The sequence below is a fragment of the Eubalaena glacialis genome, chromosome 14 (genome assembly GCF_028564815.1).
Source record: "Eubalaena glacialis isolate mEubGla1 chromosome 14, mEubGla1.1.hap2.+ XY, whole genome shotgun sequence".
Taxonomy (NCBI): Eukaryota; Metazoa; Chordata; class Mammalia; order Artiodactyla; family Balaenidae; genus Eubalaena; species Eubalaena glacialis.
In genome coordinates this window covers 85,993,106-86,016,027 of record NC_083729.1, presented here as the reverse complement: position 1 = coordinate 86,016,027, position 22,922 = coordinate 85,993,106, and the positions used below count along the sequence as shown (strand labels likewise).

The 22,922-nt window shown below is 51.1% G+C and overlaps 1 protein-coding gene across 7 annotated transcripts in view; it reads right to left on the bottom strand.

The window, feature by feature from the left end:
* Positions 1 to 869: 869 nt before the first annotated feature.
* The window catches only part of INPP4A (inositol polyphosphate-4-phosphatase type I A), a 127,290-nt gene continuing 105,237 nt past the window's right edge, over positions 870 to 22,922 (bottom strand). For 4 of the 7 annotated variants that reach the window (XM_061210690.1, XM_061210693.1, XM_061210692.1 and 1 more), the window contains exons 19-25: positions 22,455 to 22,578; positions 21,606 to 21,732; positions 21,172 to 21,312; positions 18,858 to 18,955; positions 16,406 to 16,518; positions 14,199 to 14,353; positions 2,845 to 5,467 (exon numbers count right to left, since the gene is read on the bottom strand). In XM_061210690.1, coding sequence (XP_061066673.1) covers positions 5,335 to 5,467; positions 14,199 to 14,353; positions 16,406 to 16,518; positions 18,858 to 18,955; positions 21,172 to 21,312; positions 21,606 to 21,732; positions 22,455 to 22,578 — 891 coding nt within the window. In that variant the 3' untranslated portion in view covers positions 2,845 to 5,334. Of the gene's footprint in view, positions 923 to 1,502; positions 1,614 to 1,829; positions 1,949 to 2,844; positions 5,468 to 10,023; positions 10,390 to 14,198; positions 14,354 to 16,405; positions 16,519 to 18,857; positions 18,956 to 21,171; positions 21,313 to 21,605; positions 21,733 to 22,454; positions 22,579 to 22,922 lie in introns of those variants that run through there. The other 3 variants (XR_009703747.1, XR_009703746.1, XM_061210694.1) reach the window with 3 other exon arrangements.

Here is a 22,922-nt window from a genome sequence, read left to right as displayed (position 1 = left end):
ACTAAAAATGGAGTTACCACGTCGTCCAGTAGTCCCACTCCTGGGCGTGTATCTGGAGAAAATGCTAATTCAAAAGGACACATGCACCCCAATGTTCACAGCAGCACTATTCACAATAGCCAGGACATGGAGGCAACCCGAGTGTCCATAGACAGAGGAATGGATAAAGAAGATGTGGCACATGTATACACGAAGGAATACTACTCAGCCATAAAAAAGAACGAACTAATGCCATCTGCAGCAACATGGAGGGACCTAGAGGTTGTCATACTGAGTGAAGTAAGTCAGAGAAAGACAAATATATGATGTCACTTACGTGTGGAATCTACAATATGATACAAATGAACTTATTTACAAAACAGAAACAGACTCACAGACATAGAAAACTCATGGTTATCATAGGGGAAGGGGGGAGAGGGATAAATTAGGAGCTTGGGATTAACATATTACTATATATAAAATAAACAACAAGGTCCCACTGTATACCACAGTGATATTCAGTAACTTGTAAAAATCTATAATGGAAAAGAATATGTATACACATATATGACTGAATCACTTTGCTGTATACCAGAAACTAACACAACATTGTGAATCAACCATACATCAATAAAAAATTTTAAAAAAACAGGGGAGACCCGTTAGAACAGCCTGTAAGGAAGTTACAAAGGTAACGGCCCTTTGAACAGCTGATCATTTTTGTCCTCAGCAAAATTACAAATGGGGAAACTCCAACCGCCAGCCCCCCTTACCTTCTTCCAATCAGAACCTCTGCAGTCACCGCCCCTAGAACCAAGCAGCCAGGTTGAACCAAGTCACCCACTAACAGGCTGGAACAGAAACCCAGGATGGCGTCGAGGAGGGGCAGGAGGGAGTGCACAGTGACGGTGGCCGGTGTCCTGAAACGTCTCCCCTTGCTTATCTTTAAAGAAGCAACATTTGGGCTGGCTTAGCGGAGGGAGCCATGCTGACCGTAGCAAACTCTACAACATGTGCCTTATGCCAAAAATAATTCACGATGAATTGTTCTAAATGTAAAACAAACCATGTAAGTACTAGCAATAAGAACAGGTGAATATTTTTTAAGTAACCTCAGTACCAGAGCAAAGGCAGGAACCATAAATGGAATTAAACCAAGCGTGTGCAAGGTGCCAAGTGCAGTGCTGTCCCTCAGCGAGGGCACAGCATGACACCCTCTCACAGACAGGGATGGGGGGCCAGCTGTGTCACCTCCAGTGGGGAAGCCAGGACTCAATTTCACAACAAACAGCAAAAAGAAAAAGACAGGTGTGTATCACCACATAAGATTTTTTCACTTCTGTAGACCCCCTACCTACCATCAACAAAACCAAAAGACAACTGACAAGTAGGTTTAAAAAGACCACAAAATGTGACAGAGGAGTGAATATACTGTGTATTAAAAACACTTAGTCATATGAAAAAGATGTACACTCAAAAGTCACAAAAGTAGAAGCATGAATATAAGTATAAAAGATGTTCAGTTTCAGAGTAATCAAAGGAATGGAAGTGAAACAAGGTGCCGTCTCCAGCTCCGATGAGAAGGGGAAAGGCAGGTGGTGCTCCAGGTGGTAGGTTAACTTTCTGGGAGTACTCTGGTAATATTAAAAGTTCAAAAATTTCAGAACATTTAAATTATCCTTTAGTTGTACATTTCTACTGCTAGGAATTTATCCAAGGGAGATCCCTGGGCACGTGCTGAGCACAAGATGCAACATAATGAAGAATCAGACCATTCATGGAGTGACATTTCAGCAAGTCACACAACGGATGGCCAGGCAACCCACCGAGTTGACACCACCCACACTTACGGACGTGGGAGGGTACGAGCAGCAGCTAACACTCAGGAACGTTTGATGCCAATCATCTCTCTGCCCACTGTGTCCACACTTAGCACGCAGATCTCAGGAGTGGTTCCTTTTCTCTCCTGCTGGAGGCATAAGGGGATTTTTCTCTGATACTCACTGTGGGGACATGGTTGATCTCCTGGTGAGCACAATGATCCTGGATTAAAATTTCCTCGGTTCCTGGGACAAGATGGCGGAGTAGAAGGACCTTGAGTTCACCTCCTCTCATGAGCACACCAAAATCACAACTAACTGCTGAACAGCCATCAATAAAAAAAAAAGATAAGAACCTACCAAAAAAGATATTCTGTAACCAAAGACATAAAGAAGGAACCACAACGAGACAGTAAGAGGGGCACACTCACAGTACAGTCAAATCCCATACCCCTGGGAGGGGGTGTGTGACCCCCCAAACTGGAGAGTTATTGCAGAGGTTCTCCCACAGGAGAGTTCTGAGCCCCATGTCAGGCTCCCCAGCCTGGGGGTCTGCCTTTGGGAAGAGGAGCTCCCAGAGCATTTGGCTTTGAAGGCTTAACTGCAGCATCTCCACAGGACTGGGGGAGACAGGAACTTCACTCTTACAGGGTGCACGCAAAATCTGATGTGCACTGGAACCAAGGGCAAAAGCAGCAACTTCATACTTAGCACATGAAGGGAGGCTCAGAGAGGGCAAGCAAGCTGCTCAAAGTCACCAGCCAGTGAAAGGCAGAACAGGATAGGGATCTGAGTCTGTCTGAAGCTGAGTCCCACACTCACTGCCCTCTACTTCCAACTAAGTGAAAACAGGATTATAAAACAGAAATGTCTCATGTTTACAAACACTGAGCACTCAACGCAATGCCCATCAGTCCAGCCAGATGGTCCAGCCAGATGCTGGCCACAGAACCAGTCCTCCTAAGGTATCAGAATGAATCAGGCAGACCAGGTTTAATGATCTCGTTAGTTGTTTATTGTCATTCTAAAGACTAGCACATTTACAGCATACATGGCTTTGAATGAGCTAAGGATATATAAAACGGTAACTATATGTTTATATATATTAATACTGTCCAAAACAAATAAATAAAAGTACCTTAATGCACTAAGCTTGGCAAATACAGTTGTGTAGGGACAAAACTGTTATTATACAGTATTTGTACGTTTTTAAAGGAAACCAAAGGCAACTGTGCTGCAGACGCTTTCACAGAATCCACGTCACATCTGAGCTTTCAGTACGTCTCAACGTTTCTTTTTAAATGGGTGCCTTATATAAGGAGCACTTGATGGAACCTCTATTTTACGGGAACCTGTAAAACTGCCTTCCTTCTCCAACTGAAAACTCAAAGCTCCCGTGTGACCTGGGTACCTGCAGCCACCACGATGGGCAATGTGGCCCCCACTCAACGAGCTTTGTAATCACGCAGTGCCGCCGTGAGACTGACTACCGCACAGGAGCGGGGGAGTAACGCTCAGGTGGAATACTGAAACCTGAATATTTTCTACGTGATTAGCCAAGTCTTCGACTTTTATGGTGATGCAACATGAAGCCAAAATTAGGAAAATATTCACATAAAGGTGCCACATGCAAAACCGCTAACAGATGACAACATTTGCTATATTCCCTTTTGGTAAATGCAGGTAATGCTCTTCAGACCAAAAAAAAAGAAAAAAAAAAAATCTGAAAGTTGTATGAGTAACATTAAAAATACAAGGGAGTGTTTAAAAATGATGTTAAAATGAGTCAAGATGGAAATATATAGATACTAGAAAATGACAAATTAAATGAAATGGTGGAGGTGAAAGACTAAGTCAGCCATACTGGAAGCTGTCTTTGCACATGGATCGACACAGCAGGAGAATCTGACACCACCTGCTGCCACCTGTGCAGTGGGCTTGCGGGACAAGTTTCTCCACCTCCGCCCTCCACAGTGAACCCAGCTGTGCGGGGGCTGGTGAGCGCCAAGGGTGCCTCACTGACTCACCCTCCACACCAGTTCACACTCACCGGTGGGCATCAGGAGACAGCAGGCTCCAGGTGTGCACTGACTTATGAGGAAGAAAGCATCTGAAAGGTCACCTTGTTCCACCCTTACCTGATGCCCACCCTCTGTCCCTGCCAAGGGGTGGTCTTGCCTGTGCTTCAGCTCCCCAGGCCCAAGCTTGTTACATGTTTCCAAGTGGCATTTCTAGAGGAGCCCAAAGAATAACATTTAGAATTTTAGATAAAGGAACTTCCTAAGGGTTCACAAGTCATTAGGATCAGTATCATGGATATGTGCCACATACATTTCTTTTACAGCCTTTTAAATAACATGTAAACATAATAATGATAAAAACAGAATTGATAAAAACATATAAACTAAGAAAAAAACTCTGCTATGTGCAGATGACTCATCATCATCTTATAATAGATGACCAGACATAATTTTCTATGAAATTCCTAAGTTTTATGGTCCATTAATCCCTTTCAAAATCTCATTTTAGGAGATATTTCAACTTTCTCAACAGCCATCTTACATAACAGAATGAGTAGTAACAATTATTGCAAACCTAAAAGACACTTTCATCAGACATTCAAACATGATTGTATTGTCTTCTAGAAGACAAAAAATTGGGAAACCCACCAGAGGACACTGATTTTGAAAATATTTAGGCTTCCACTATCTCTACGCAAAATCCCCCATTGTTGACTGAGAGGCATCAGACAATACCACGTGCGAGGTCCTGACCTGGGGAAGAAGGGGAGACATGCCCTGGGGCCGTGGACTACACACGGAGCATAAGGCAACAGGAGACGGCTGGCCTCATGTCCTCGAGCAGACACCCTGTTCTTTAAGGGACAGGGGTGGCCCCTACTGTGTGGGCGGCTTTGCAGGTGTTGTCTTCTAGTAAGTCTTACCTCAGGCTGATTTATCAGCCTTTACTTCAACTCCTGGTTCCACCTGTGCTGTTACAGGCAGGCTGATGCACCAGAAGCACTCACCCTGACCGCATGAGACAGAGCAAGCGTCTTTCCCCAAAACTTCCCTTAACATTTAACGTTTAGTGGTCTGCCCGGGATCCAATCATTTAAACTATTATTTACCGTTTTACATGGAGATTTTTAAAAAGTAGATTGTAAATCAATGCTCAATTTTGAGTTACTCAGTAGAAAAATAAGTTAGGTGAGCAGCTGCCTAAGTGGGCGTTTTAAAAAGTCTTCGCATTTCAGACGCACCTGGCTTGATTCATACAGGTAACTGTTGATATCTGTGTGGTTATGGCTGAAGGCTGTTTAAATGGGCAGCTGTTAACTCTCCACACTAGTGAGCCCAACATTACCTGCTATGGATTCCAATGCAAAAAACATGCTCCATAGACTCTTTAGTGAAATAGTTTTAAAAACATAAAAGTAAAAACCAATCCTTCAGGTCTTCTTGAAGAATTCATATATGACACTAGAGGGTACCCACATTTATTACATAACAGCTAATTAGAGGAAACCGTGTGTTCATGTTTCAACTTTTCCGTAAGTCCCTTCAGGAGGCCTGTAATGCTTGGGGAAAGCCTTCAGCTGCAGGGAATTAAACGCATATTTGCGACTTCCAACATTCTTCATTGTATTTTCTCTTCGACAACCCTCACTGGGGAAAAAACAAGCACAAGAAATGACAGCAGTAAAAAAGGAAAAAAGAAAAGACTTAAACTCAGATGAAATGAACTGATTATTTTCATAGCATTAAAAAAAAGGCTGATTAATTTAAATGGATGCCAGACTCATTTATGACAATACACATGTAAGATGGTGGGTTTCTGAACAAGGCAATTAAGAAGCACAGAGATGGACACAGGCTGTATGGGACTGCGAGGTTTGCATTTCCAAAAGCAGCACTGTATCGAAGTGGAGGACAACTTTTTTTTTTTTTTTTTTAAGGTAATGGTTTCATGTATTTCGTGTCTGGTTATCTGAGGGGTCTATCCTAACTAGTGGTTCAGAGGTTCTGTCACATGGCAATTTCAATGGAAAAAATGCTACTCTTACCGAAAGCCTTTAAAAAGCTGCATTTTTCTATATTAGCAACAGCTGTTAACTGTCTCAAATTCAAAATGCTGATTTTCCTTGCAGAATTCAACATGTAGCAAAACCATCTGGCTCAGAAGGCGGCTGTCACATGCTGTCTCAACCTGGGAGACAGCTGTCCTGGGCACACAGCAATGCCGCGGGCTGTGCGATGGCTACACGGCTCTCAGCGCTGGGGCGTCGTGAAGAAGTGACCCCACCGAGGTCACCTTCTCCAGGTGAGCTGCCCTCGTTGTGGTCACCTCTCTCAAGAGTGCCACTGAGCCAGTGAGAGCCCACAGGGGCCCTTCCCTAGAGAACCTGCCACCAGCCTCTTCCGCTGCTGCATTGATCAAGGGTTGTCATGGCAACCCAGTGGGCAAAGCAAATGCTCAACAGGAGGATGAGCGGTCAGGCAGGCCTCACATTCCCAAACGGGAGCCTCAGGGGAGCTCTCTGGGAAATGTTCTAATAGACATCAGATTCACAGGCAAAAGTGATTCTAAATAGGAATGACTTCCTATAGCACAGTATAAGTTTATAGTTTTATATTATTCTAAGACTAGCAGTTAAAGAAACTATACTAAATTTAGTACAAAATCCCCTTGATGAGATGTAAAATTTGCAGTTACCAAGAAACAGTGATTTAAAAAAAATATTTCAAGTTGTATGAAGACTATTATGTCATGCATTTAAAAAAAAATATCAGTGGCAATTGCTCAAGCCTTTTAAAGTGAAAATGACAATCTCATTATTAAGAACATGAAAAATATTTTTGCTAAGACAGTGATTTTATTCAGAAGATAAACTCGGGTATTTTAGAAAAGTATCCACCTGCTTGTTATTAAGTAATTCAGTAACTCAGATATGCTTTCTTGTCACGAGAGCCTCAAAGCCCTCAGCTACGTGTGTGTCATCTGCACTGAGCGCCTAGGCCATATGAGCAGAGAGCCCTAGAGTAAGTAAAGACCATGTTGGTCTAACATCCAATAATCAGATAAAAATACTCTGTTTAAAGCAGAAGCTATATAGGTGCTTCTTTAATCTTTGGAAGCTCTTACATTATTGGACTATTTCAGATATGGCTTCTCCATTTACAAAGAAATGTACACACTTTTCAAAAACTACCTATCAGTAGTAAATGTCAAACTGCTCTGAGGAACGAAGAAGAATTTGTGAACTGTGACATTACCTTTTATTTACATGTTAAAGAAGCTGATTACTGGTTTAGCTGGCTGAATATACTACACATGAAATTACAGTCAAGATTACACTTTATTTTTAAATCAAATTGTACTTATTTTCCCTCAAATGTTTGAATTTGGATTGAGTTTACAAAATCTGACTAATGAGGCTGATCGCACGCTGACTCTATCACCCAGTGTTTAGACAAGCTCCAGCCTGGGGCTGGGGCCTGAGGTGTGGAGAGAGGCAAGGCCGTGCTGTGGTAACTGGCGTTTGCTGCTGCAGGGGCCAACCTCCATCCTAAGGCAGAATACTTTGATCCCTCACAATGGCTGCATTATTTTTAGGAGTCCATAATACACATTGAGGTGGCCTTGGATAGATTTTTAGAAAGAGGGATTTAATTATTTCAAAGCTACATGATTTTTTTTATTATATCGATAAATTATTTCAAGGACATCTATTTTTTAAAACAAAAAATTAGAATTGAAACCCCAAGTGGCAACTAATTTTAGTGACAGCTCTGTTTTTCCTTTCCGGAGGGGATATTCCCCTTTAGAACTCATCTGGACACATGAGTGTCTTGGTGATCCTGAACATCTAGAGTTGCCTGCGCTGACACGGCCTCAGCGCTAGCATTAGCTCAGAAGCAACCTGAAAACCTTCACCAAGTATCAGTGACTCCCCTTTCTTGCATCATCTCCCCATCTTTGTTTTATCCTGCTTGTTTCTTACTAAAGCAGAAAAGATTTCAAATATATATTTAGCCTGACTTCATAAGGCCTTGGCGACATGAAAACTCAGCTCAAAGGCATGCTCAGCTTCCTTCCTCAGATATTCTAAAGCACCACCACCACCCCAGCCTCGTCTGATCTCGTGGTGCGCTGTCTCCATCTCACCTCGTGACTGCAAAGGTAGAATGTACTGCCTTCTGACCCACCCCTGAAGAGAAAAACCAAGACTCTTAGCCCCTCTCCTTCCATCCATTTCGCTCTTATCTTAGCAGCCAAGCCTACAGGAAGGCCTAGTGGGCACCATGACAGCCGGGGGCAGACAGCCGGGGACAGGCCATGGTGTCCGTGAGGCCCCTTGGGGGGCGGGGGGGGCTTGTCTAGCTGGCCGTGGCCCCCGTTTGCTGGGCGGTGGCACCCGGGAAGAGGAGGGGACACTCTGTGTGGTCAGAAGGGTCTCCCTCATCTGCGCACGGTCTCTGCCAGCCCGGAGGCGGGCACAGCACGTGTCACCCCGGGGGCAGCAGGAGTGCTTTACCCAGAACAGGCTAGGAGCTATGGAATGTGAACCGTGGGCCCTGCCTGCCCTCTTTCCAATAAAGGAACGAGATGGTCTCAGAAAGTCGACTTGTACACCTTGATGTGGAGGAGGACAAGTGGTGGACACACCTCTCCACAAGAGCCACAGGCTGGCAGGACCTCACCTGTGACTAGTGTCATGTTGCTACAACTTAACACCACCAGTCACTTGGCATTTGGAGAGAGACTCCCTCCTGACAGATGTCAGGAGCTGTGCCCCAGAGCAGCCACCTCACTTAACCTAGAAAAGACAGAGCGACCACACTGCCGTTGTGAGGACAGTGGACTCAGCTGCCCTAGGCTCCCGCGGTGCTCAGGTCTAGGACACAGCGGTGAGGAGGATGCCCTTTCATCTCAGAGTTTAAAGTCTGCATCTGCCATCTGTCACCCACTGCTTCTGCAGTCGTAACTGCCTCTACAGTTCCTGGAACCCAGACTCAGATCTGAGGCCAAACCACAGAAACCCCAGAGTAAGTTCTGGAAGTCTGGGGGAGGGAATGGAGAGGCCAGATTTTGTGGTGGACTGGGTTTGTGTGCGTGCCTGGGTGTAAAGTTTCTGGAAAAGCCAGCTTCTCTACATTCACTCCAGTATTTCTAGAGTGGTGAAAAGAAATCCACTTCCATAAAATGCAATGTATGGGAAAGCCAGCTGGAGGCCAAAACAGAAGCACAACATAATCTGAGCTGGAAAACAGAGAAGCCGCCGCTCGTTTCTTATGCAGGATCTGTGGGGTTCCCTGTCATCTACTCTGCTGCCTTCAGAGGTGTCTAGCCACCCTTTTCCACACAGGAATGTTAAGGCTACAAATCCTCCCATTTTACAGACATTGCCATGTTAAAATTAAGAGTGATAAGAACAGAAACCAAAGTGACCTTTTCTCTCTCACACCTCCATCTGGCACAACTGCCCAAAAGTCAGGCCTTATTTTTTGGTAAATTTTGATTTTTTTTTCATAATTAACCATATTTGATTTGTAAGAGAGAAAAGGTATCTGGACTTGAATCTGGAATTAAAGATGCAGGGGTTTTTTTTTTTTGATGAAAAATGCTATTTCAAGAAAAATAAATGTATCTAACTTTAACAGCCTTTTGTTACTCTGTGCATTGGTTCCTGGATCAGTTTAATGACAAAGATTTAAAAGAGTAATTCTAAAGTCACATGCAATATGTTATTTTTATGTGCCTGATTTGATACAATGAGCTACCGTCTTCACAGCTTTGTGTCATCCCAACTTGGAAATAATAACATAAGCAAGGAAATATTATAATTCTGCAAACTGTTTGCTACTATAATTTCAGGGACTACGCTTTGAAATGAAAGCAGAAAGTACATGTCCTATTAAATAGGTTTATCTAGATGAGCCAGTTAGAAAGCATCTACACTTTTCATTTCTCTTCAAAAGGAAAGGAAAGGTTAGCAGTACATTTAAAGAATAGTATCAAATATACAAATTCTTTCCTGACAGAATTCCTCTCTCTAGGAAACAGGGCACAAGAGATATACAGGTAATAAATAGTTTTACATCAGAAGGTAAGAGATTTGGTACAAGTAATTCCAGGCCAGCTAAACAAAGCAGTAACAGAGTTCTGTTAAGAACACCTTACAAGCACTGAAAACTCTACAGAATTTAAACGAACACGTCCTCTTGGTGAAATAATTTGGCAGGTGTTTACAATTCAGAACAACAAAATGTCAAACTGTAAGGCATGAAATATATCTTGGCGGACCATGCTCTGACACATTCCTTCTGTCCAGTTAGGTACACGGTGGCTGGACATGTTCTGGCACTTTTGTTTTTCTGGTGATTTGTTAATTTCTCATAATGATATTCATTTGCAACGCAATTTGGCCACCAGGTATGCTATGCTCAGGAAGAGCCACGCAATCAGTAAATTGGGGCTCAGAGCTAGTAAAGGGATGGAACAGAGGAGGCTGGGGTCTAGTCTTAAGTCTCGGATGGGCACCAGGCCGCTCAAGTTCTTCTGGGTGACTACCTCCCGTGTTCCAATGCTGTGAAAAGGAAGAAGGTTGGGAGAAAGGAAAAGAAAAAGGGAAAGAAAATAAAGGAAAAGGAGAGATACATGCAATGGATTTTTTCAAAAGTATGGGAAAAAAAGAGGAGAACCAAAAGATAAGATTTAAAAAAACATGGAATGAAGCCACAACACAAAGAAAAAGATGATATGCAGAAAAGGGTGTAAAAGGGATACCAAAACAAAACGAGCACAGTTACAAGAAAAAAAGGAGAGAAAGAGAAGGGAAAATAAGAAAAAAATACTGTAATCTACTGAAAACAAACACGTGTAGGCCGACTAAATGGTTTTCCATGTTCACTCCCTCGGCTGCCAAGCACACGCCATGCTGCCCTGCCATGCTCGCACATGCAGCCAGACGTGGACTCCAAATAGCAGGCTGAACATGAAGAACCATCGGGGGCGTCTGACCTTCTCACAGGTGCCTGAGCGGCAGGTGGTGCAACTTACTTCGCCAAAGCTGCCTCCTGATTAAACACTCAGATGATAACCGTTTCCCTTCAGTATCAACTGCAGGCAGAGCCCTCACCAGACTCGCCTCGGCTTTTAGGCTGCGCAACGGCAGGGTGTGAGCTACCATTCCGAGTCATCATTCTGTGAGATGGGGTCTACCAAGAATGGAGTCCAACCCAGCTCACTGGAAACTGGGGGTCTGTCCCCCTTTGGTGCTACCGAAGAAATGTGCTGAGGTGAGGCTCCCGGAGGACCCTGGACGCCCTGGATGTGCCATTCTCACGGGGGACGCTTCTCATGCCACAAGCACTGACGGTCACAACCCCGGCCAGGGCAGTCTCGGGGGCCACAGGGGCTACTTAGGAAGGCCCACTCTTGTGTTTCGGCCCCTGCACTGGGGACGGAGGGGCACCACCAGCAGGGAGCTGGAATGGGCTCCGACGGCAAGAGCCAAGCGTGCGCATCTGTTCCCAGCTCCCTGGTCCGTGGTGTCGCTCGGCAGCCTGAAACAGGCCCTGGTGGGAGTTTTTATGCCACGGAAATCGGCAAACAAGACAGATCAGGTTTTGTTTTTGTTTTTGTTTTTGGAGAGAGCTGGCTGTCAAGCACTTGCTAGCACAGCACTGGCCAGTGCTCACCCTGGGCCTCCAGGACACAAGACAGCCTGAGTGTCAGCCCTGCCCCTCCCCCAGCCCACCTGCCCCAGCCGCCCCACCCCGGTGCCTGCATGCTCTGCTCCTCCGTTGGGTAAGATGCAAGCCAGAAAGCAAGAGAACCCCCGCAGGGCACGGCCAAATCTCCTGCTGCCTCCTTAGGGCTCTGGGCTGCCCCGCGGCTCCTGGCCACGCCGCAGCCGGAAACACCAGCTACCAACCAGCCACCTGGGGCCTGCAGCCTATGAACAGACATGTCTTCCCCACACGGGATAATCCAAAAACAGAGAGGTCAGGGGTAACAGTGTCACATGGAAACAAATGCATGAGGCCAGGTGGACAAGGGGGTGGCGAGCACGGCACCCGGGGCTGGTGCTCTGCGGATCCCGGGGGCGGCAGAGGCGAGATGGCATCGAGCTTTGCTTTGTTGTTTAATAACTTCTTCAACGATTATTAAGGTAACATATGTTCACTGCAGAGGTTTTAGAAAATTCAGAAAAACCTAAATAAACTTTAAAAAGACATCCATGATTGGAGGCGGATGGGGGTTTCAGAGAAGCAGAGGGAGGCCAAGGGAATGATGCCCGTCCCATGGGAGGAGGGTCCTTCCCTACTCAGGACCCCGGGGTCCCTGCCCGTAATGTAGGAAAGCAAGGCCGACTTCCCAGGCTCAGAAGTGCTCAGAGCAGTGGCAGGATGATTGCCCAGAGGGCGGGTGGGCAGGCCCTCGGGACACTGGGTGTGACTGGTATGGGAGCAACCTGTCCATTTGTATTAAAGGCCTTACAAGGGTGTACACTTTTTAACCTAAGGAATCAACAGGGCAGACGTGGATAGGAGAAAACACAAGGGTATTCACTGCGCCCTTATTTAAAGTGCTGACACACCGTATACAGCTTAAAGATTCCAGGACAGCAAATTGGATAAATTATGGTGTGCTAAACATGATAAGGCCCACATTCATTAACCTGAAAAAATGCTCACAAGACAGTTAACTGAGAACAGTAGGCTAAAACAGTGGGCAGAATTACACATCTAACTGCATCTGTTTGTGCATATGTTTTGTGTACTATTCGGGGACTGGGTAAGTTGACCAATGTGTGGGTTAAGCACATTCACACTCACACGTATGCATCTGTGAACACGCATCAGGATGTTAGCCGTGTTCCCTGTAGTAGCAGGAATACGGAGAATTGTCCTGTGGGGTGTGGGTAGGTGCGGGAATCACTGGAGTAGGGGCTTACGTGGATTTTCTGATTTTCCTACAAGGAATAGCAATCACCCACGTGCTAGAAGTTGTGAGAGCGCCTCGTGTGTTGCCAGCCTCCCAGTTCACCTGTGCACGTGTGGGTAGCTGCCCACAGCCCCTTGGCGGGCTGCAGGCCAGCAGATGGGGCCGCCCGTGTGTCTAAGGAGCCACCTGCTCCCTGGTCTCCCGAGACCTTCGTGCTCAGACGCAGTCAGAACCAACTATTGTTTTCATCGAATGTGTTCACGGAGCCAAGACTGGATAGAGGCCTGGACTGAGGGGTACCAACTGTACACCTGACGTGCGCCTACGGCATGGACCCCATCCTAATATCTGCCCCACAACTAGAGCTGTGTCCCTCCATTTTTCTCGTCTCTCTGCGGCCGGCGGCCTGCGTCTCACCAGCGCGGTCCTCCCCTCCACCTCGCAGCTGACCGCACCAGGGATGCCGAGACCCCACCGCCTCCCTGAGGCCGAGGCAGGGAGAGTGTGAACTTTCTAAAAGTGCATCAACAGGCAGCCCTGAGGTCACGAGGTTTGGGTGAACTTGGAAAGACCAAACAGGACAAAACGGTTCCAGTTCTACAAAACACTACTGTCAAGAGGCAGGCGCTCAGGCATCGCTTTCGTGTACGACTGTGAGAAGGTGAAACGGCAGAGACATACAGAAAGGATAAGAGAATTGAATGCTTTGAAGAATTTGGTGAGAGGACAAATGGTACAGAACATTCAGTAGAAGTGACTTGGAGACGAGACTAGAACAGCATTGGCGGCTACATGGAAGAAGACAGGAGGAGCAGGCTTCTTATCCTTTCTTTTGGTACGCGAGGGGAGGTGCTCCCCAGCCGTGCCGGAAACAAGGCATCGCCTGACAGCGGACAGAGTTTTAGTCCCAGGTTTCATCCTGCAAACACGCCTGCTGCCTCGGAATCAGAACATCATTAGGGCAAGGTGGCCACGGCACAGGGACAGGGGAGGGGCTGCTGCCAGGAAACACTCACTGGACACTGGGCTCATGAAAGCAAACCCAGCCCACCGCTGGGAGAAGCGGAGCCAACCGGCGCAGCCTGCCGACGCTCGGTCTCCCCTCAGTTTGAAAAGAGGCAACGCGGGATGGGAACAGCCGGGGCCTGCTGGGACGCCCGGGTCCTGAGTCGCACCCACAGCAAGGTGAGTGGCTGGGGGACACCGGGTGCCAAAGGACGGCCACACGGCCGCCTCCGAGCTCGCCACCTCCGAGCTCGCCACCTCCCTCCCCGCTGCCTCGGCTCGCCCGCTTCAGTGCGGTCCCGCTCAGACACAGCGCCGGCTCTTTTCTCCCCGACTCAGAAGAGGACACTGGATGTGACGTGCCTGGAGTTTGACTTGGCAGACGTGGAGGAATTTTCCAAAGCCAAACTAGAGCGCGGCCGCCGGGCCCGGGGGACTCACCTGCGCATGCACTCCAGGGCCTGCGTGAAGACCTGCGGGGCCATGCCGTGCTCGTGCTGCAGGATCAGGCACTGCTCCAGCGTCACCGACATGGCCGTGCGGTCCTTGGCGCTCTTGCAGCTGGTGAACCGCACCCCATTGAGGCGGCGGCAGATCTGCCAACGGGAAGGCAGGCTTTGCTTAGAGAGAGACGGGACAGGTCGCTGCACTGGGCCACCTCCCGGGGCCTCTCCCACAGGACGCTGCTGCCTCCCAGGGGGCCCCGCTGTCTGCTCACCCACCTTCCCAGCTCTGCCTGGACCAGCCCTTTGCTGCCCACCCCCTGGGGTAGGTCAGAGAGCTCCCAGGATGCCCCGCCCACGCCAAGTCTCTAGGCCTTTCTGGAAGTTACAGCACAGACCCACTGGTCTCTACACTCTTCCTTGTCGGCACGGGTGGGAACAGCTCGGCAGACCCACTTCCCTGTGGCCACCTCCTGCTCACCAGGCTCCCCTCCAGCTCAACCCGGGGCCCTGGTACAGGACCAGTGCACCTCCCCTCCCAAGTGAGGGGCTCGCCTGGAGGGCAACCCCCTGCTGAGAAAAGGCCGCCTCAGGGCACCTCCTCTCCCCATGGAAGGACACCTGGGAGCATTTGCTCTGCACCACTAGCAGCAATCCTAGGTACACAGTCCCCAAATCGAGAAAGCCCTAGAACAAAAGACTTTTTTTTTTGGTATAAGTTTGTGGCAGCCTTGTTTGGCAACATGACCAGCTCTTGAGTGGATGTCGAACTATCTGCAATTTTTATTTATCCCATTTTGTATACATATTCATACTTTTCAGTAAGACAGTATTCAGGAGTTTGATTCCAGAGTGCTGCCCCAGACGCCCCCGGGGATGTGAAATCATCCACGTGCACCACGTTACACACAGGTGATGTGCACCCTATCACACGCCTAGGTACCACCTGTATACCGTATCACCTTTCTGAAACATGGAGCCCTGTGAATTCTAAAACACCTGCCCACGAGAGCTTCAGACAAGGGCCTGTGGACCCGCAGGAGATGCTGCACTGTGAGAACAACATGGGTACCTCACGAAGAACCACGTGACCTAACGCCAGCGGGCTCCGTGACCTGCTGCTCTCAGAAAACCACCAGAGGCGCTGCAGGCTGCCCTACAGACGGCCCGTGCTGCTTCTCGGGCCAAGAGGCCTCAGCCGAGACCACGCAGCCACTGCCAGGGATGCCACTCTACAGAGGGCACAGTGTGGTCCTAAGCACTGTGTCTGGAGAAGGACAAGACAGAAAGGACCCAAACAAGTTCAGCGAAGACCATCAGGAGGAAGATGGGCATCTTGTGAGAATACACAAAAAATTTTTTAAAAGATAAAAAAAAAAAAGATTCTAAGCAGCCCCTGAGCTAGGTGAAGAGTGAATTAATAAAATCGTAACTGATGAAGTGAACGTGGACGTGCTCGCTGAATTCCACAGGCTGGAGAGTTCATGACCCAGACACGTGGCATAAACCAGAACTACAAATAGGGTCAAAGAAAGTTACATTCATAGGTGGTGGATCCAGAGCTCCAAGAGGTTCTGGAAGGTGCAGCAGGGTGGCCACAGGTGCGTCCCTGCACAAGAGGGCAGTCTGCAGCACTAGGCTCCAGTCTTTGGGGGGAGGGCTATCAGCCACTTTGGGGTGCTGGCGGGTCTCCCCATGTGTGAATTAGGCCCGACTAATAATATTCCAACTCTGTGTGTGAGTCCCAGTGTGGACAGGTCCCCTCATCAGGGGTGAGTGAATGACGAGCTGTGAAACTGCTCTGATACCCGGGCTCAGAGCAGCAACTCCACAACCAAATTCATGAGAAAGTATCTGAGGTCTTATAAGGACTTCATTTCAGGGGAAATGAGGAGATCTGAGCAGCAGTGTACTAGAAATATTGTTTAAAGAGATGGCAAAGGTCCCAGAGATCTCCCTTTGAACCTACTGAAAGATGCAGCAGGCCGTGAGCTCTAGCTAGTTATCGACTGTGCAGGCTTGGGAAGGGGACAACTGTCATCAGCCTGGTTATACCACGTCCGAGGGGGTAGCTTCTGTGTCAAGCTTATCAGAATCCAGGCAGCCCTAAAGTGGGCAACTCTCATTGTGTCCTTACGGAGAAATCTGTTCTCTTCACTCCTGGCTGAGGTTTTAATTTGTTGCTATTAACATTTTTTCCCTCACCTCAGCAGCTTGCCAGAGAATGTCAACGTTCTTGTTCTTCCTGGCATGCACGTTCTGACCCAGGAACCGCAGCAGCTCCGGCAGGCACGTCTGGCTCCGAGATCGAGGTAGGCCTGGAAGAGAGACGGGGTCGTGGAGCTGGGGCCGCCCGCGGGGACTTAGCCCACGGCAGCCAGCGCCGCCGGACACGGCCGAAGGATGAGTCCCGGCCGGAGCCGGAGGTTCCGTGTGATTGAAGCAAGAAGGGAGGCCTGTGCTCAGGGACTGGGCCTGGTGGCCAGCACGGGGAGCACTCCGTTACTTTCACTGACACTTCAGTGCCGCCTGCAAAGGGCAACCGCCTGGCCTCCTTTCAGCTCTTTCGAGGGGCTGGAGGGGGAGCTCGAATCATCGAGAACGGGAGGGAGTGAGGGAGATCCATTAGGTCTTCAGAACTGCCGCCAGGGCTGGAGGACGCTTAGGGCTGGGGGTGGTGACACTGAGGGGGGCCGCCACTCTTGGGGGAGGTGGGAAGGGCAGCCTCCTCCACCGCGATGGTGTCCAGGCTGCTCCAGGACCCCTCCAGCTGGAAGATCAGTCAGACCACCTCACCTCAGAAGCCTGGGATTTTCAAACACCAGGACCACCAGAGAGAAGAGAAGAGCCTCGAGGTCACGTCTACGGAAAACAGCCAGGGGGCCTGAATCCGTAAATCACCACCAACTGTGGGATGGAGCTATGCGTCTGCTTCCACCGCACAACCTCCCTGGTGCACGCAGGATCCCACGCCAACCACTTCACGCTGCTGCTCGGTGCCCAGCACCACGCTGCTCCGGGGACCGGGCCAGAGGGCTCGGCGTGTGACGGGGGCTGTGGGAACCCAGAGGCCGCGAACCAGAGCCTCCTGGAGGAGACGCACGACCTGACCTCCGGCCCGATTAGCGACACTGGCACCCCAGCAGACTTGGGGGCACTCGCTGGTGGGCCCCATCTCCTCAGCCTCACGGACGGGCGTAACTGCTGGGCTGAGGGCCACGCGGGCTGCGGCACCCCCAGCGTCCTGGGCCGTGGGCAGCGCTACTGGCTTTTGATCCCGCAGGCCTTGCCCTTCCCGGGCCTGTACCCCCGGGGCCACTTCACGTCTCCCGGGGCCTTGCCTCACTGGAAACTGCCGCCCTCCAAAATGTTGAGCACAAGTCTCCCCCTTCCTGACCACAAGGCTCCTGATCCCCCAGTGTGGCCCTTCCGTCTCAGGGCACCCTAGCCGGGGGCTGGCCCAGCACACGCTCCCGTCCCATCAGTCCAAGCCTGGGCAGCCGGCACTGTCCCTGCCTCCAGAGCAGTCAGAAGGTGGGCGTTGGCCACAGGCCACCTAGCCTGACCCAGGTTCCTTGGGGGACCTGCCCTCCATGCCTCAGTGTCACTATATGTCAAATGGGTATGAAACCAAGCCCACCTCCCAAGGCTGCTGTGGGATCAGTTAGATAATTCATGGGAAGTGTGTAGAAGGCCTGGCACGTGCAAGGACTTGACAAATCTGTCACTGGTCACTATGATCACTGTGGAAGAACATGATGACGACTCGGTATCTGGGATCCCGAGAGCCCAGGTGCCATGACCTTCAGCTGAGTCCTCAGAAAAGCGTTTTACTGACCTCTTAAACATCATCGCTTTCGAGCTTGGTTGCAGCACATGGGGATCACCCAGGGAGTTTCTAAACCTCCCGAGGCCGAGGCCGAGGCCCCACCCCCTACACTCTGAGCCGGGCCCCTGGCAAGAGGATTTTCCCAGGTTCCCCAGTGAATTCCGATGTGTGGTCAGGGCCAGAGCCTCGATGGCTCCAACAAGCACCCGTCCCAAGCCTCCTTCACGGCCGCCAAGCCCAGTGCTGGGCTCACGCCCTCAGTTCATGGGGAGACTGAGGCCCCCCGCCCGAGCTCCTGTGCCCACACCATGTCCCCCGACTCACTCGCGGGCCCCGACCTGGCCCTGCAGGATCTCCGGTCCTGCCATCCTCTGGCATCTCGCAGGCCTGTTTTTCTAGCCCCTTCGCTCGGGCCTTTAAGACTCTTCCATCCCCCGCACTCCAGGCGTGTTTCCCGCCTCCCCACGTGCCAGCCCTCAGTCCCTGCCGGCCTCCGGCCACTCGAGGCCGTGCAGCGTGGTCGCCCACCCGCCCCGCCGCAGTCTCGCCACACGGTGACTGTGAGATGCCCCTCAGACACCAGCGGGGCCCCTTGGCGCTGCGCCCACCTGGCCCCGCCTCCACGCAAGCCCTCCCCAGGGTCTGTCCTCAGCCCCTTCGTGTCTTGCACGGTGACCTCGGGCATGAAAGCAGCCGACCCCACTGGTGACAAGGCGGGAAGCAGGGGAGGGTCAGCAGCAGCACCGGGAAGGTCGCTGAGCAAACCCCAGACCCCACAAGGGACAAAAGACAGCGGGTGGAGACCGGCCGTAGTGAAGAAGTACTTACAGTCCTCGGGCAAAACTTCCTTAAACTGCTCGAAGTAGGAATTTAACCGCACCAAGCTCTCCACGTTGATAACTTCTTGTAAAGACGTGTCGCCAAACCTTCGGAGGTCACAGGGGGACACCGTTAGTTGGCTAATGTCGCTTTCTTCTAGCGCCACGGTGACTGCGTTAAAGGTAACGATGTCAATTCTCTCGATCCTTATGGCGCACGTCTAGATTCTAAGCCACGTTCCTCCCCCCAAGCTTAAGGTCATCTCTCCCGTGTTGGTGACATGTCTGAATACGTTTCATGAGCAGGAACCGTGCATGACTGTGACAGGCATGCCTGCGAGACACCCAGGCCCTTGGGCAGCCCCGCCGCGCAGCCCCGGGTCTCCGTCCTCCCACCCCGGAGGCGCCCAGGAGCGGGGCCGGCAGTGGGGCTCTGGCTGGGGAATCCGGACAGTCCCATCTTCAAATCGGAAGTCGCCCTGTTGCTGGACGACCAGACTCGACCAGCTGTTCCTGCTGGACGGAGCGCAGGGCCCCAGCCCTCCCCTCACCACACAGGGAGCCAGGCCCGCGGGGAGCCAGGAGGAAAGCCACCCGTGAGGAAGGCGCAGGTGCTCATCAAACACGCAGCCCTGGAGTCCCAGGCCTGGACGCACGCCCCCTCCACCACTTCCTGCCCAGCGACCTCCGTGCATGGCAGCCTCTTCACAGTCCCAAAGTCATCCCTTGGGGGGCAGGATGCCCTCCTGTGGGTCCACCGCAACCCGACCACCCCTGATGCCCAAAACGGCTTTTTCTCCAGGCACCTGCGCCCTCGAGGTTGCCCTGGGACATAGGTGAGCTGGCCTTGTTTAGGAGCAGACAAGCAAGTAGAGCACAGACCCTGCTCCCCATGTCCCCCGTCCACTGCCATGTCCTCCGCCGCCTGGCCCTCTGCTCACTCCAATCTGGCCTGGCCTCAACCCTTTGCAGAAACCTTTCCAGAAACACCTTTTTCAGAAACCACTCTTGCAGTCAGGAACAGCAGCTGCCAGACGCAGGGAATGTTACCTCCTCCTGAGGACACCTCCTTGCTGGGGGCCCCGACGCTGCCCACTCTCCCTGAAGTGGGCACCTCACCTCTGGCCACACCTTCCAGATCTCTGCTTCCTGGGCTGGCGCCCTCAGCCTAAGGCCAGCTCCCCAACTGCCCCCAGCGTGACCCCTCTCCTGGTTAGGACCAGCTACTCACCACCCACCTAGAGGCCTGCTCTGTTCCTCTCATCGTCGCCATTCACACCTGCCCCGCTGAAGACCACGTCTCGGCTCTCCAGTCTGTCCCTTCCCATCTGCACTGCCCCTGCCTGATCCAGGTCACCGCCTCTGGCCCGGACTCTTCCCGACAACCCCCTCGTCACATCTGACCCCTCACATCTTTCCAGCACATGGCTGGCAGATGAGCTTCTTCAGATGTGACTCTGATGGTGTCCTGTCCCACTGAAAGGTCTCCGACCGTGTGGGGAGGACCCTACACCTGGGGATCAATGGACGCTGACCACTGGGCTCAAAAGGCTCAACGGGAATATGGCATATCGTCCTGGAGACCAAATGTCCTTACAGCAAGTACTTTAAGATATCTTTTAGTTCTAAAACACATAGATCACATGCATGTAATGACGTGACAGGAAAGGTTTTCACGTACCAGTAGAAGGTCATTAGAAGCTACACACACCCAATCCCCTCCTCCTCTCCAACACCTGCACACGCTCTTGCACACGTGGGCACACGTGACTGTTCCCTGCTGCCTGGCAGGTGACCCTGGAGGAGTTTACGAGGCGCAGGCCTTTAGGACCAAGGCGTGGCTCTATGCCTGGCATCCAGGCCTCTCCGTCCTCACCCCTGCCCGCTGCAGCCTGCTACCTGAGCCTCCAGCCCCACGTGGCTTCTCCCCACCTGCCTTTGTTCGGGCTCCTTGGCCTGGGACGCCAGGTCTCTCCTCCACCTCCTCATATGACCAACTCCCACTGACTCTTTAAAAGCCACTTCCAGGAAGCCCTCCCAGACCCTCTGAGACCTCACTAGGGCCCCTACTCCCTGCACTCATCGTAATCCTCGCAGCCACATCTCTCTGCTGCCAGCCCAAGTCTCTCGAGGGCACGGACCTCGTCTGGTTCATCTTTGTGTTCCAGCACCAAAGACGAGCCCAGCGTGTGGCTGAACTTAAAGGAAGGAGGGATAAAGTCCACATGGCCCTCGGAGCCCGAAGAGGACTAAGCACACCCTCCCCAGCAGCTCAGCGCCCGACGGACGCAGCCCCTGGCCCACAGAGGTGGCCCGGCACGCACCTCTCGGCCAGCGTCTGCTGCTCGTTGATGCCCACGTTGAAGAGCACGGGCTGCACCCGCAGCAGCATCCCGCTCTGGATCTCCCGGGGCAGGGCGTCAAACAGGGGGCCCGGCAGGGGGATCCGCACGTTAAAGCCATCCCTGAAATGCAGAGGAAGAGGAGGGTCAGGCCTGCGACAGCGAGATGGGAGACAGGCGAGCAAGGAGGGGAAGGCCCCGCTGGCCTCAGGACGGGACAGCAGCCTGGCCTGGCTCGGAGATCTCCCAGCTGCTGGTCACCGACCTGTACAGGGCTGTGAGATGAATGTAGCGGGCTGGGATGAGCGTTTCCAGCTGAATGAAACGGAATAAAGCAAAAATGAAACGTGCATCACATGTGATGAACACAGATTAAAACACTGCGCTCGTTCTGAGAATCAGAAAAACATTTCTACCGATTTCCTGTGATGACGGGCAGCATGTCGGTTGATGCATTAGAAGTGGCCTGAGTGACTTTGAAGGTCACGTTCCTCAGGTCCATGATCCCAAGGCTCATGTCCTCCAGCATAGCCAGCTCCTCCCCTGGAGGCAAGAGAGGGAAAGGGCTGTCAGGCAGAGGGGACCTGCGCTCTCCCCTGGACTCGGCGTGGCCACGGAAGGACAGCGATGAGCTCAGGGTGGAGGGACGAGGCGGTGAGAGTTGGGGGGAGGCTGGCCAAGCGCCTCACTTCTCCGTGAGTAAAGCCCACTACTGAAGTCCTATGGCCACGCTAAAAAGCGCAGCTGGTGCAACCACGCCTCGTAGTTCCCGGCCCTTTCCTGGCGAAGGGAGGGGTGGGGGACCTACACGTGGGAACCTCAGAAGGCAAAGCCGGCTCTTTAGGTGTTGTGATCTTTCCCTATTCTTTAGATCTTTTGATATTTCTTCAATGTCTTAGAACTCCAAAGATTAACAGATACTTTAAAAAAATTATCCGTTTTTACCTTCTAAGAAGAAATAAACAGAAAACGAAGGTGAGGAGAAGAGAGCATTTATGAGACAATTTGGAAAAATATCAACAAATTTTTAAACTACTCCTACTGTTTGACCCAGCAACTTGCCCTCTAATACTTTAGTGGCTGCAGAAATGGGCCACAAGCGGGGGTGTGTGTAACTATGTAGGACTTTTTTTAGTTGTCACCTATCGGGGTATGTTTGGATACATTTTAATCAGTATGTGTTACCTGTGTATCAGAAAACCACTTAGGGAGACGAGAGGGGATCACACACGGAGGCTCTCACAACCCCAGCCCAGGCGGCTCACCGTAGGTGCTCAGCAAGCTCTCAAACTGGGCAAGCAGCCCGATGGTGTAGAGCTGCCGCAAGAAGCCGTCGTCGTGCAGGCAGTTCCTCAGCTTGATGATGAAGCCACAGATGAGCGCGGTCAGCTGCAGGGGACAGACACCGCCTCACCTCGCGCCTGGCCCACCCCGGTTCCTGCACCCGCGCTGCTCTGCCTGCGGCGGCCCCTCGCCCTCGGGGCCTGGGACCAGGAGTGCAGAGGCCACGGGAGGGCTCGCTTCCAAAGGTCGGTCTGGTTTTGGTTCAGCTTCCGACCCGACCTTGGGGTCACTCCTGGGCCAGAACCTTCTGGAAGCCCAGAATTATTTCCCCATGGTGAAAGGAAGGGCCTCTATGCCCACAGATCCAGATCAGCGCCAGCTGGAAAGCGGGGTGCTCACGATGAGGGGCAGGAGTGGAGAACAGGTCCCTCCGCGAGTCTCCTGGGCAG